The sequence below is a fragment of the Microtus oregoni genome, unplaced genomic scaffold, assembly GCF_018167655.1.
Source record: "Microtus oregoni isolate MIOR12 unplaced genomic scaffold, Mior012 000027F_ref0000203, whole genome shotgun sequence".
Lineage (NCBI taxonomy): Eukaryota > Metazoa > Chordata > Mammalia > Rodentia > Cricetidae > Microtus > Microtus oregoni.
In genome coordinates this window covers 33,626,957-33,640,930 of record NW_024543086.1, presented here as the reverse complement: position 1 = coordinate 33,640,930, position 13,974 = coordinate 33,626,957, and the positions used below count along the sequence as shown (strand labels likewise).

Genomic DNA, 13,974 nt, shown 5'->3' with positions numbered 1-13,974 from the left:
CTGACCTCAACACGCAGAGAGCAGAACTCAGGCTCCGGGCTCCAGAGCGCCAGCACTGACCTCTACATACAGAGAGCAGAACTCAGGCTCCGGGCTCCAGAGCGCCAGCACTGACCTCAACACGCAGAGAGCAGAACTCAGGCTCCGGGCTCCAGAGCGCCAGCACTGACCTCAACACGCAGAGAGCAGAACTCAGGCTCCGGGCTCCAGAGCGCCAGCACTGACCTCAACACGCAGAGAGCAGAACTCAGGCTCCGGGCTCCAGAGCACCAGCACTGACCTCTAGCTTCACAACCAGCTGTGCCCTTAACCCAAGATGCCAACCCCCCAGACGACTGCAGGCCCTAGCACCACAGTGTAAAATATACAGATATATTTATATTATCAAAAAGTATCTGAAGTCGGGGAGGGGTAGCAGACAGCCACAGCCCGGGCCTCCCCGCAGCATACACCAGAAGTGGGCTGATATCCCCAAGTCCAGCTTTCAGCCTGTAAAGCTTCCCAAGAGCTCCCTCCTGGACTCCTAGGAGTTTCTTCAGAGTAGCAGCCTATGGAAAGGGCATAGGCTCCCTCCCAGGTAAGCTCCCTCCCCTGTGGGACCCCAAGCCCTCCAGCCCCTCTGGCAGCGCTCCTGATTTCCGCCCATCTCTCCAACACCACAAACTCAAGGAGAGTGACCCTGGGTAAGCAAGCCAGGCCAGGAGCATTGCATGACTGGAGAGCAGGGGAGGGGAGTGGAGAGCAGGGGAGGGCCCCTCCCCTTCCAGGAAAATCTCATTGCCAGCCCCGTGAAGGGGCCTGTGCTGCAGTCAGGATGCTGGGATGTAGGTGTGGCTTCCCCGTGCATGCAGAGCACGAAGGTGTCTCAACAGGAAGGCTTCCAGGAGGCAGTGCCGGTGTTCCAGAGCTCAGACAGGACGGAGGAGCTGCAGGAAGCGGAGAAGCCCAGTTCCTATAAGTGCTTAGTGACAGTGAGTCAATGCAGAAACGTTAGCAGCTGGGGTTCCCAGGGCCAGACAAAGGGGGCCCCGGAAACCTAGGGAAGGGACTAGAGGAGCTCTGAGAGAAATTGGGGAAGTGAAGGCAGGTACCCAACCAGGTATCCCCTCCCTCCTGCCCCCACGACTCCCCCCCCTCCCGCCCCACAGGGCCCACAGGGCTCACAGGGCCCACAGGGCCCAGAGGCACTTACAGAGAGGGGATCCGCAGTGAAGGCCGCCACACTCCGGCGCATCTCATTTTCACTGCCACGCAGAGGGATCAGCGATACACTGCCCATCCGGACCTCGGGCACTACCCGGGATACTCTAGAAGGCTCTGAGGGCCATATCAGGCCTTCGTGCTAGAGAACAATCAGGAAGGGAGTGCTAGGGTCTGGGCCACATCTCAGTTTGCAGGCTCAGCTCCTGATCCACCCACCCTTCTCGGAAAAGCCTCCAGCTAGGATCTGAGCTGGTGCCCTCAGCTTTGACTGAGGCTGAGGAGAAGCGGCTATTTGCAAATGACGGGATCCCAGCACAAACCAGTCAGCCAGATTACTCAACGACTCCCATGTCTGGATCCACAAACCTCCCGAAGAATGAAGCATCAAGAAAATCATTTCCCCCAGAAGATACTGTCTGTGCCTCCTCTTCCCACCAACCAAGAACTGCAGAAACCACTGTTTCCATTTAAGCTTTGACATCAGGAAGCTCCCAGTTAAAATAATATAACTGCAGAGAAAGAATTCAGCCCAGAGCCCTGGTAGTTTTGAATCTCTTCTCCCTAAACAGTTCTGAACTCTGCTGAGCATCTGTTCTAACTCATCTGTTTCGGCCTAAGCAGCCTCTGGCCTTGCTCTGGCTCAGGGGTGGTCCCCCAACCCCTGCAACGTGGGTGTGGCCCTTCAGGCTCTGCCCCCTGCACGCAGGTGCTGAGGGAGCTTATTCCTACACAACCACTCTAACTCACTGAAACTCGAGGTCTAGTTCAGCCTCCTGAGTGTGGTCTCAAAGCTCTTACAATCTGCTGCTGACCGATGCAGGCCAACCACTGGCACGCCTGGCTTCTCCCCTTGCAAGTGTTGAATACGGTCGTTTGAGTGAGAATGGCCCTCATAGGCTCATATCAAATGCTTGGTCCCCAGTTGGTGGAACTGTTTGGGATTAGGAGGTGTGGCTTTGCTGGAGGAGGTGTGTCACTGCAGGAGAGGTTTTTAAGTTTCAAAAGTCTACACCATTTCCAGTTAGCGTGCTCTCTTGCTCGCTCTCTCTCTCTGACTTCTGCTTATACATGAGCTATAAGGTCTTGGCTACTGCACCAACACCATGGCTGCCTGACGCTGCCATGCTCCCCACCACAGCAATCAGAGACTCTAACCCTGTGGAACTGTGAGGTCCCCAATCTAATGCTTTCTTTCTTATCTTTTTTACCCACAGGCCTTTAGATATGCTCTTTCCTCTGCTTGCCCTTAAGCCACTCTTCTCCGTGTCCAGAGACCTAGTTCCTATGACGCCATCTCTGCTGCTGGCACTCTCCCTGGCGCAGCCTCTGGAGGAGACCCTGCACCTAGTACCTGTACAGAGAGGAAGGTGGCAAACCACTCCCGGAGTTCCATCTGCGTGTCACAGCAGAGGTACCTGTGGAAGGCACAGGTCGGGTTACTGCCCAGAGCCTCTGCCAGCCCCGTCTCCCGCCCACCTCCCAGCCCAGCCTCAGAGCAAGGCCCTGGCTCACCACTGCTGCTTCTCGTGCTTCTCCGTCTCATGCACCACTGTGAAGCCCCAGCTGCAAAGAACCAGAGAAGCTGTCACTTGACACTTGCCAAGACAGCCTGGGCAGAGCTGAGGCAGAGCGGAGGCTTCCCCTAGCATAGCACACTGAGGCCACTGCCCCTCATCTCTCCCCACCCCAACCTTGGGCCTGAGATGAGGATGCTGTGTGCCTAGCATGGTGGAGATACTGAGTTCAACCCTCAGTACCAAAAACCAAAAAACCACCCAACCGTACTAATGCCTGCCCAAGCTTACTCAAGAGCCAGAGTCAACCAGGCACGGCCAACAGATGAGGAGAAAGTTAGAAAACCAAGTCACATGACTGCAGTGCCTACCAGCCACAGTGGCATGCATCACTTTTCGACTTACTGAAACAATATACTCGGGGTTGGAGAGACACCTGCTGCAAGCATGAAACCTTGCAATCATATAAAAAGATGGATATGACTATGGGTGTCTGTAACCCCAGCACTGGGGGGCAGAGACAGGCAGGTGGATCCCCAAAGCATGAAGCCCAGACGCTGAGCTTCAGTGAGACCCTGTCTCAAGGCAATGACACAGAGAGGGAGGGAGGCGGACACTCCAAGTCCTGCTCTGGCGTCCACGTGAGCATGCGTGGGTAAATGCAGCCAGGGGCTCAGTGGCAGCATCGCACACACATAGCCTGCCCCAAGATACCTCATACACTCATTCTCAACAAAGCGGACCAGCAATTCTCAAACATGAACGGGCACTGTTACCCGAACATCTGAGGAGACACTGAGTCCTGGGCCCTATTCACAGAACCCCAAACCTGACAATCTGTGCTTCTGTGGTGTGCCCAGGAGATGCTACTGACCAAGAAGAGCCCGAGTACAGAACTATACCACCCATAAAGCTTAACCCCAGCTCTGCCTCCTACTGGTCCTAGCCACAGGCCTGGCTTACCAGGTAGGTGGCCGCAGCTTCTTCTTTACACCCAGGTAGACTCTGAGGCTCTTGACTGGCCACTCCCTCTCAGGCCGGTGACTCTGGGAGGACACTTCATCAGTCAGGGGGGTACAGTGGGGAGTGGCTCTTCCGCCAGCAAACTGCCCTCCCCCACCCCAGCACCCAGGCTGTCCAGGAAGCTTTCTCACGAAAGCCCTTCCGGTTCATTGTCCAGCCACAGCCGCCACTCTCTGCAGCAGCATCAGACAGTCAACCCTCAGTCCTCAAGGTAGCGTTCCCGCTGGGAGGGCCAGGGTAGCAGAGGCCGGACACCGCCACCAGCTGGAAGGCAATCTGAATGCCCTCCTCCACAACACTTGGAAGCAGATTACTCTCCCTCCCTGCCCACAGAGGCTCCAGGGTTGACCGTGTGAATTGAAGCTTGGGGACCAGCAATCGCTAGCACTTTGGCCCCATCAGAAGGCCAGTGTCTCAAGCTGAAGCTTAATGGCTGTTCTGTATGATAGGCCAGAGGGAGGAACTCCCAGTGGTCTGAGACCCATACACCAGGGTGGGGAACCAGATTACTGAAACAATTGCCTGGGCCCCACCTTTGCATATATGGGTCAGTGCTTGGAAGAAGCAGGCTGGCTCAAAGGTAGAGGGAAGGGGATAGGAACAGTGACCTTCTGCTTGTAGGTCAATGACCTTCCTCCTGTTCTGGGAGCCCTCTGCTTAGAGTCCTCCCCGAATCAGGCACCCCTGCAGCCAGCAGGGCATCAGGAAGGGCAGTAGGGGAAGAGGATGCAACTGGGGCTCCAAAACTGAGCCATCCCCACCTGGGTCCCATCATTGCTCCCAGCTGTCCCCAGGCATGGCTCCTCTGCAGGAGAGAGAATGATCTGGCTGGGAACCAGAGGGGCCTTCTGTGTCACCTCAGGGATATGGCTAGAGCCCCTGTATGATCCAGGGCCTCAGGAAGGAGAGCACCTCACTCAACAATCACAACATCTCCCAAAGATCCCGGAACACACCTGGTTACAGGTGTGGGAATCAAGAAATTGGGTGGACAAGGAAGCTAAGGCTGTGGTAGAAAGCGGGATAGGGCAAAACGCAGGGAGGAAGAGCTGCTCCCCAACAGGCAGGGATGAAACTGAGACACTGAAAAAGTTAGCTTGAGCACTAGGAGGCAGGAGGGATGGAGTGCACAGCAGTCCCGGGCAGGGCAGGAGGTCGACAGCCCCCTCATCTGGAAACACATACTTTAGGCTGAGAGAGTAGGAGGCAGAGGTACCAAGACACTTGCACTTCCAAGCAGCTCTGGGTTCTGGCTACACTGATGTCCAAGGTCATGGGCAAGGAATAAAATTTATGCTCATGGTACCTCACGCTGGTGCCATGATTTTTCTAGAATATGCCTTTCTCACATGCTCCAGGGTCTAGACAACAGAAGGTCTTGGGGTGGGGACTGAGAGGCCACAGAGTCTGCTGTACCCTAATTTCTAATAGTCTGTCCTGTGGCCCCATGAACCAACTGACGTCAGCATCACCAGCACTTCAGTGGCCTTGCCACATGGGCTGGTTCTGCCAGGCAGAGGCCCTGCAGTGCTGACAGCATTGCCTGCTTCCACTGACAGCCTCCCGGCCATACCCTGGAACTCTCCTGGCCCCTCTCTCCATGCCAAGAGATCAACAGCTGCCTTTCCAGGTGTCTCAAGCACCCCCACTCCCCTCCTACCCACATGATGGCTTCACTCTGCTCTGCCAGACTAAGGAAGCACCTCTAGGATGGCCAGGGGAGATAACGTCTTAGAACCATGCTGGACTGACTGCAGGAGTGAACAGGCTCAGAAGTGAATGAGAGACCCGTGAGGAGGAGAAGACAAACGGAGGTGCTTGCTGGGCGTCGTGAGCAGAGGAACAATGTGCAAAGACACAGAGAGTAGACACTACACCAAATGATGGATCCTCCATGACAGCAAATCTGCTCTCATGCGCTCAGGGGATGCAAGAGACTAGAAAGGGCTGGAGACTGTGCTGAAATCGCTGCAGGACCTCAGGCTAGAACACCATGCTTGGCATCGCACCTCCTCCTTCCTTCCGCATAACCATCCACACTCCGTGTGCCCTAAAGCACAGGTGCTACCCACAGGGTACCACAGAAAGTAGATTCTCAGCTGAACCTGAGCTAGGGGCAACCCCCAAGCAGAAATTACAGGCTGGGCAGCCTCGAGAGGAAAGTGGAGGGCCCCTGTGGGTGGCCAAAGAAAGCTGGGCCACTAACTAGGGAGGCTGGGTGGACACATCCTCCCGATGAAGAATGTTCTGGTTTGGCACCTCAGGGTCAGCAGTGTCTAGGGCATCAGACAGCTGCAGCCCTTTGGGTTTGGAAGGGGGGCAGCTCTGGGAGCAGTGGGGCAAGTGAAACCATTTTCATCCAAACTTGGGTCTCTATTGCTGGCTCCAAAATGTCTTCTCTGTGTACTATGGAAAATTCTAGTATCACCAACTAGAGACCCTATCTTGGAGAAAAGCTCTTAGTTTGGGGCTAGGAATGAAAGGCCAGTGGCCACTGGAAACCATGCTTGGGGAGAACCGGGAGCCCTGACCGTCCCTAAGCTCCACCCGGCTTGCCTGAGCCCAGGTGATGTAAGGCAAGGCAGCTGGCCCACAGCTACTCACGGTCTCGGGGACCCCGCTCCACGGCCTTTGGCTCTGTTTGATAGAGGAGCAGGGTTATGAAGGGCATCAGCCCAGTCTAGAGCCAGGACAGATTATGTAGGTAGTGCGAAGAGAAAGGGGAGGGGGTACAGGCAGGGCGCGCGCGCACGCGCGTGTGTGTGTGTGTGTGTGTGTGTGTGTGTGTGTGTGTGTGTAGAAGATGGCGGTCCCAAGGGGTCTGGTCTAGGACAACACCTGGCACGTGTGTAGAGTAGGTCAGAAGGGCTGTGTCCTAGGAAGGGGCAAAGTACGCACGGCCACAGCTTGGGACCGCTGTCACAGAACATATGCTTGTTAGAGCTGTGACAAACCACGGACACAGTATGGGAGCATGTGTATGATGTCATGGCAATCTCACTCACGCCCAGGCCTCAGGGGCCACAGCAGAAGACACAGCTATTGTCAGCCATTGTGTTGCTGAGACCCTCAGATGGGGACCGCACTCTTGGAGACCATGAGTGCCAATGCAATGTTTGCATATGGTGTCTGAGCACATACAAGACACAAGTGTCCATCACAGGGCTTACCCGAACCTCCTTATAGAGTCGCAGGCAGCTGCTGTTGAGAATGAAGTAGCGATCATGGAAGCCACCTGAGGGCAGCCCCAGACCCAGGAGGCTTCGGTCTTCCCGGAACTTCATCATGCCGTGCTTGGTGTCCCCCACACGGCTGGCTAGGGGAGGACTGGAGTGGGCATGGGCTATACTACCCCCCCTACCAACCTCAGGGCCCCACGTCATGTCCCAGCCTCCATGAGAGTCCCCCAGTTCCCCCCGTGGGCACCAGGTCCTACCCTGTCCACCCTACATCCCCTACGGTCCTACTTACCCAGATACAACAGCATGGCCTCCATGGACTGGTACTTCTTCACCACCAGGTGGCTGTCGATGCCCAGACCATGCACAATGGGCAGCACCTTCTCCGCAAAGTGTAACGGGCGCTCTGCGGAGAAGCCACACCATTGCCACTGGATCCACACGGTATAAAACCACCAAGGGCAAGCACACGAGCACACATCACCTACATGCCTTCCCCTCCACCAGCATCATAACATATACCATAGTTATGATCACCCTTTCCGTAAGCCAGCTTCTGGCTTGTTACACCTAGCTACAACCAAAACCAAGCCTGTACTGTTTCTAACCCATGTGTCCCCAACAAACACTGCCCCTGCCCAGACCAAAAATACTCCAGTTCCTTCCACCCTTGCAGGTTAAATCTGGTACGTCCCTCTGCATTGCCCCACGGTCTGGCTTCTACGGCCTCCAGCGTGTTCTCCCAGTCTAGTAGCGAGCCGTGTCTCCTCAAAGCCCTGTCACTAACCATCAGATGGTCCTGCCTCACCCTCAGGGCCTGAGTGGCTGCTTCCACCTTCAGTACCACCCTGTGTTTCCTCGTCTCTTGGAGAGCTCAGGTCAGTGCTAGAGCTGTGCACTTTCTGGGAGCCCTGTCCTATCTTTACCAAGGAGCCCTTGCTCTTCCTCACAGCAGGCTCAGGGACTCCACAGCCACTGGTCCTACCATAGGCTCATCAGACAGCCTGAGTCTTCCCTTTAGTCAGCTAACACCATGGTGGTTGTCTGTTTCTGGGAATGATCACAGTATTGGCATTTCCATCCTTACCAGACTGACCCCTGTGAGCAGAGGAACCATGGACTATTGCCTGGTTCTTCAGCAGATGCGTACGTCAGCAACAGTTCCACCTCTCGTCCCAACACCACTCCCTTCACCACAAAAAGCTTCAGTCAGCCCACTCACACCACAGACAGGCTTTCCCAGGATACAATCACTACCACCACCTTCTTTACCCCGAGAGTAGTATCACCCTACAATCCTATTGTCCTACAGCAACACCATTCTGACACATGGGAGAGCATCATTACGACTGGCACCACCTGCCCCTCCCCGTCCACCATCAGCTCCAGCACAGCCACCACCTGGACCTGCTAGCTGCCATCACCACCAGCATGGAAACCACAAAGGTCATTAGGGTGTCAGCAAAAAGTGTCATCCAAATCTTCTGGGTCCCAGACTGTAGGGGGCAGGAGGAATGAAGGCTGGGCTGAGGCCACCCATAGTTACTCACCTGCCTCCTCCTTCTCGTTGACCTCGAAGCAGGTCCAATAGTCCTTTTCCCTGATGCTCACACTGCGCCGGTCTAGGATCTCCAGGACAAGCTCCTCTGCTGTCATGGATGCTGGGATCTGCAGCCACCCAAGAGATCAGCCAGGCCCAAATGCGTCACCACAATCTCCTGTGATTTAGGCCCCAAACCCACTCCTCCCTGGGTCCACTGAGCCCCAAGATGCACAGAGGCAGTATTTGGGGATTCTCATACCTCTCAGAGTGGCTCAGCCTGGCCCAACAGCCCCTACCTTGACATGCTGTTCAGTCTCCTCCTTCTTCTCCTCCAGGTACACAGTACAGATGAAGTCACCCGCATGCTGCAGGAGAGATGGGGCTCAGCGAGAGGCCTGGGGAGCAATGCCAGCAGCCAGCACAACCAACCCAAACCCTGGCCTGAACCTGGGTCCCACTGGCAGTGCCTGCTACTCGCATCTTCACAATGGCAGTGACTTCCTCCCTCTGCTTTCTCAGCTCCTCCTCGTCCACCTGGGAAGGGCCAGAAGGTCAGTGCCATCGGAGAGGCTTAGCCTTGCCCATCTTTCCCTAGCCCCAAGCCCCGACTGGGACGCACACTGAACACCACCACATAGTGGTTGATGAGGTCTTCCACCACCTTGCCGGCCTTGTAGTCTTGCCCGTCTGTCTGGAAGAGCGTGGGCCCAAATACAATGGCCAGGTTGTGTGTGTTCATTTGGTTTGTGTCTGAGAAGCACTGTACACTGGAAGGAGAACAAAGAGGAGCTAGGATCGAGGAGCCTGCCACCCACCTTCCCCATTCCCGTCAGGCCCAAAAAGACAGAATGGACCCCAATTAAGGAGTGAAGGGATGTATCTCAGGTGCTGGCAAGGTATAGAGAGGACAGGGAAGTGAGGGCATTTGGCCTCAGTAACCTGGCCCCAAACTGGCAAAAAAAAAAAAACCCTCATAGCCTCTATCCTGTAGGAAGTAAACTGAGATACAACATCCAAGATCAGGACAGTCATTGGCTGGTCCCTAGGCCCACCTGCTTGCCCACCTGAGGGCAGTCGGCCAGGAAGAGAGTACAAGAATTTTCTCCACCCGTCCACCCAGAGCCTCACACTGACATGGCCTCTCACCAGTACAGATGGCTGACCAGAGCCTTCACAGTCGCCCGGTTGACAGGAGGCAGATGCACCAAGAGCTCTCGGTACCTGGAGATCTTTTCCTCCTCATCCTCGATCTCTGGGTGGGGGGAGATGGACTGGGTTAGAAACTGGTCCCCAAAGCCCCCTCCCAGCAGCTTTGCTTCTCATGATGGTGATAGCACTCCCAAGCGCCTAGCAGGGACTGGGATGTCTCTGTCCTCCACCTCTAAGCAACCCCATCTCTGTAGCGTGACTAGAGGCAGAGAAGCAGAGTAGGCAGAGGAGCTGGGGCCAGCCCTGTCCTGACGTAGGGTGGACAAGGCTGAATGCAGGCAGCAAGACCCACCAGAGGCCTCCAGCCAGGCCAGGCGCTGTGCACGAGTGAAGAGCCCATCAGGCAGGTCCCTCAGGAAGCGTTTGAGTGCAGAGGAGACATCATCCACGTGCTGCTCGCCCTCTTTGAGGTGCACAGAGCGAGCGTCCTGCCTCAGGCTCTCCAGGAGTCTCTGGGTCTTAGAGGTCTGACCACACTTGCGATAGATACCCTCTGAGGTCAAGCCTGGGGAGGGAGTTACACCGCTCTTTTTAGAGGGTTCCTAGGCACTGGGGGCTGGACATCACCAGAGGAGGGGAGTGCTCACCACACTGTGTGATGTAGTCCACACAGCGGTACACGATCACTGGGATGTCTGAGTCCCCAAGCTGTTGCTCTGACAGTGTGTCTCCCAAGCTGGCTGCTGCTTTCTGGATGGCTCCAAGCCAACCCATGAAGTCCAGCCGCCGCTCACCCTGGATGTACAGTGTCCTGGACCAGAGACAGTCACTGTCCCACCTATGTGTCCCTGTGTCCCGCCTCTCCCCAGGCCATTGGACTGCTTCAGGCTTCTCCAGGCCCCTCAGGGAAACTAGGGCTCACCTCCTCCGCTCCACCAGCACCAAAACTTGGTTCTCGCTGTCTCCTTGGATAGCTGTGTGTGTGTGGGGGGGGGAACAGTCAAAGTGAGGCCCAAACTCCCAAACTCCCAAACTGCTGTTTGTTTATGACTCCCAAACTGCTCCCTCATGAGGCCCTCTGAGATCTCACCCTTGGGTCCCACCCACCAACCTAAAGGGTTACTCAGATGTTCTCCAAGGACAGGAGAGGATATTGGAGGGCAGGCTGGGTCATCTGGCCTCAGGCCAGAATAGAATTCAGACTTCTAGACAAGGGCTGGGGCAAGGGGTCTGGGACAAGGGGCCCTAGAAATTGGGGGGCAAGGTTAATACACATACAAAGCTCCTGCAATCTCCGGAGCTGCAGTGGCTCTTCCCAGGGCCCCTCAGGGAAGACAGCCCGGAGTTCAGAGCCAGCCAACGCGAACCAGCCTTCCTGAGCCTGCTGGAGGCTCAGACCAGCTTTGTAGGGTAGGCGCCCAAGCCGCTCAAAGTCCCGGGCTAGCAGGTCCTCAGCCAGGGGAGGCACGAATGCCTAGTTGAGGAGACAGTGGGGAGAGACAAAGTCAACACTGCATAGCCTTCTGGAGAAAGCCAGGCTCCTCGGCCTGTGGGTGAGGGCTCTTTCCCATCCAGCCACTTCCTTTCCTCCTCCCCAAGGCAGAACCTAGCACAGTGACAGACTTTGGTATCATGTACTCATTTGGATGTGTCCTTCTCTTGGGATGACCCTTCTCTGAGTTTCCACAGTGCCCACACATTCAGGCATCTGCTACACCACTGGCTATGCTACTGTGTCTGGACTCAGTCTGCCCCACTCCCATGGAAACAGACGACCCAAGACTGATACACCCGGGTCCTCAGGGCTCTGGGCTCTGATCCTCGGAAGGCACAGAGAGCTCATCAATGAGCTAATGAGGGATGGAGAGAGGGTACGCGGCTCTCGTCTCTAAGGCGGATCTCCCCTTGCCTTTCTCGCTAGTCTGAGTGCACACCTGCACGGCTAAGAGACTAAGAGGCTAAGTGCACCATCCATGCTACGATGGCCCGTGCCTTGCCCCTCATGGGTACCAGAGGGCTGCAACCTATGCTTCCCTTCACCTGAGAGGTCTGTCCTGAGTCTGCCCCATCAGAACTAGGTCCCACCCTGTCTCTATCACACACCTGCCCGCTCACCCAGGCCCACCTTGGCAATGCACTTGACCCATTCATGAGCCAGCTCTGCATTCTCCAGTCCAAACAGGTACAGCCGCTCTCCCTCTGTGTACACCTCAAAGGTATGCTCGAAGCTGCAAACAACGGTATTCACCCTTCTACTCCTCTGCTCCCTGCTCTTATCAGGACCCCTCCCTGGCCTCCCGAGAGGTGGGCACACAGCCCTGGCTGCGGTCTCATGAGATAAGGCCAATGCTTTCCAGTCCTGTGTGTGGCCCTAAGAAGGCCCTGTTCTCTGGGCCAATGTCCCTGCCTCCCCAACCAGAAGCTGAACTTCATGGACACTAGCAGTTTGTGGTTGTGGCCAGGGATGCTCACCCGTGGGTGTCCAGAGGGGAAACTGCCAGGCACACAATCTCACCGGCCCGGATCTCCCCATTGGGTGTCACTGCCCGTTCGTTCTCGTAGTAACTCAGGACCCCGTCACTAAGGACACACCAGCGCCGGCTGAACTCTGGGAAGAAGTTTGGTAGAGGACTGTGAAGAAGTACCCAGCTCTGCTGATTCACTCCTGTCTTTTTCCTGGATCCCTGTCCCTCCCCATCTATAGGCTCTCCATCCAAGCGCACACTTCCCTGAGGGTTCCCCAGCGGCAGCCCTCTGCACCGAACCCCCACTGCTCTCCCCTTTAACCTCTCCATGAACTTTTGGCCTCTATCTTGGAGGTCAAGAGTAGTAGAGTCTTGATCCTACTTCCGTTCAGATGTTAGATCCCGTGCTGCCCCCAATCCTTGGCCACTCCTAGCTTCCATCCACCTTGCTCCCTCTACCCATGGTGCCAATGGCATAGGAAGTCTTGGGACCCACCCCATGCCCACTCTTCTTTGCCAGATGCACACCTCATTCTATAGTCTGTCTCCTCCTACGATGGTTCTGAGGATGCACAAAATCCCCAAAGGGCAGAGAAATGGGAACCTAAACCATGAAGGTACGAGAAGGAACAGAACATCCAAGCCAGGAGGCTTCAGTAGCTTTCGGCACTAGCCTCACCGTGGCTCAGCGCTTCCTGGCACCCAAGGTGAAAAGGATGCCTCAGGGGGGTTACATGAATGGATCAGGAGCAGCTCAGGGTTACACTGTCTGGGAATCAGAGTGGTACCGAGAGAGGCTGTCCCTCATCCCGTCTGTGTGACCCGACACTGCCTTCTGAGGTCCATGTGCCCCAAGCCCGTCCACAGAAGCAGCCGGCCCTTCTGTGGTCTCCTCCACTCTGAAGATGTACGTCCTTGGGTACTCAGGCTGCAATAGGTACCATGTATACAAAGATACACAAGGAAGGACAACTGAGCAGGGTGTGATGGCTCTGTCTATAATTTAGCCACATGGAAGGCTGAGACAGGGAGCTTGAGCCTAGGGGTTCAAGGCCCCGGTTCTGGGAAGTGCAGAGACTTGTAAAGAAGAGGGGAAAAAGTCTAAAAATCACAAGGAACAGTAAGAAGAAAAAACAGGATTGAGGGTGACGTGCAACACAGCATGAAGCAGCTGGGGATCACAGGAGATCCCTGCAGATGTGACATTTGAAGGGACACTTGGGGCAGAGAGGTGGGTATAAATCTGGCGTGTGTGACAAAGCCAGGACATGACAGGGCCAGGGCAGAACCAGGAGGGGATCTGGGCTGTGAGAGGGTGGCAGCTGACAGTGGCTCTCGGAGGGTGTGTAAAGACTGGGTGTTGTACTTGGAGTCAGGGAATAATTGAAAGGCAGCTGAGATCTGAGAGGGACGGTACTCAAGTCCTCAAACTGCCTTCCATTCATATCTGGAATGAGCCAGATGCCCAGCCCAAGACCTCACCCAACAGGGGCTTCATCCAGACTTCAGGCTTGAGGAAACAGCAGTGCCACACCCAGCCCCGACCCCAACCAGTCCGCTTCTCAAGCACCTACTGTATCCTTTCCAGGCGGTTCTGCCAGAGTGTTGTGGAATAGTATTTTAAGACATGTTACATTTGTTTATGCTGTAGAACATTTGTTTAATGATGCAAAGATGTGTTGCATTGTTTTATGTTGCATTTGTTTAACTCTGTGAAGCTGTGATTCTTTGTCTGGATAAAACACCTGATTGGGCTAATAAAAAGCTGAACGGCCAATAGGAAGGAAAAAAATAGGTGAGGCTGGCAGGTAGAAAGAATAAATGGGAGGAGAAATCTGGAATTAAGGAGAACAAGCAGCGAGAGAAGGAGGAGAAATCAAGGGTTCAGCCACCTAAAG

At 55.3% G+C, this 13,974-nt stretch overlaps 1 protein-coding gene across 5 annotated transcripts in view; it reads right to left on the bottom strand.

The window, feature by feature from the left end:
* Nucleotides 1-346: 346 nt before the first annotated feature.
* The window catches only part of Arap1 (ArfGAP with RhoGAP domain, ankyrin repeat and PH domain 1), a 58,792-nt gene continuing 45,164 nt past the window's right edge, over nucleotides 347-13,974 (bottom strand). For 3 of the 5 annotated variants that reach the window (XM_041676066.1, XM_041676068.1, XM_041676067.1), the window contains exons 17-34: nucleotides 12,084-12,219; nucleotides 11,737-11,839; nucleotides 10,890-11,085; nucleotides 10,534-10,585; nucleotides 10,259-10,422; nucleotides 9,964-10,176; nucleotides 9,609-9,714; nucleotides 9,082-9,229; nucleotides 8,910-8,996; nucleotides 8,759-8,827; nucleotides 8,470-8,587; nucleotides 7,212-7,325; nucleotides 6,911-7,056; nucleotides 3,681-3,763; nucleotides 2,716-2,766; nucleotides 2,555-2,618; nucleotides 1,193-1,342; nucleotides 348-926 (exon numbers count right to left, since the gene is read on the bottom strand). In XM_041676066.1, coding sequence (XP_041532000.1) covers nucleotides 909-926; nucleotides 1,193-1,342; nucleotides 2,555-2,618; nucleotides 2,716-2,766; nucleotides 3,681-3,763; nucleotides 6,911-7,056; nucleotides 7,212-7,325; nucleotides 8,470-8,587; nucleotides 8,759-8,827; nucleotides 8,910-8,996; nucleotides 9,082-9,229; nucleotides 9,609-9,714; nucleotides 9,964-10,176; nucleotides 10,259-10,422; nucleotides 10,534-10,585; nucleotides 10,890-11,085; nucleotides 11,737-11,839; nucleotides 12,084-12,219 — 2,018 coding nt within the window. In that variant the 3' untranslated portion in view covers nucleotides 348-908. Of the gene's footprint in view, nucleotides 927-1,192; nucleotides 1,343-2,554; nucleotides 2,619-2,715; nucleotides 2,767-3,680; nucleotides 3,764-6,344; nucleotides 6,378-6,910; nucleotides 7,057-7,211; nucleotides 7,326-8,469; nucleotides 8,588-8,758; nucleotides 8,828-8,909; nucleotides 8,997-9,081; nucleotides 9,230-9,608; nucleotides 9,715-9,963; nucleotides 10,177-10,258; nucleotides 10,423-10,533; nucleotides 10,586-10,889; nucleotides 11,086-11,736; nucleotides 11,840-12,083; nucleotides 12,220-13,974 lie in introns of all 5 variants that reach the window. The other 2 variants (XM_041676070.1, XM_041676069.1) reach the window with 2 other exon arrangements.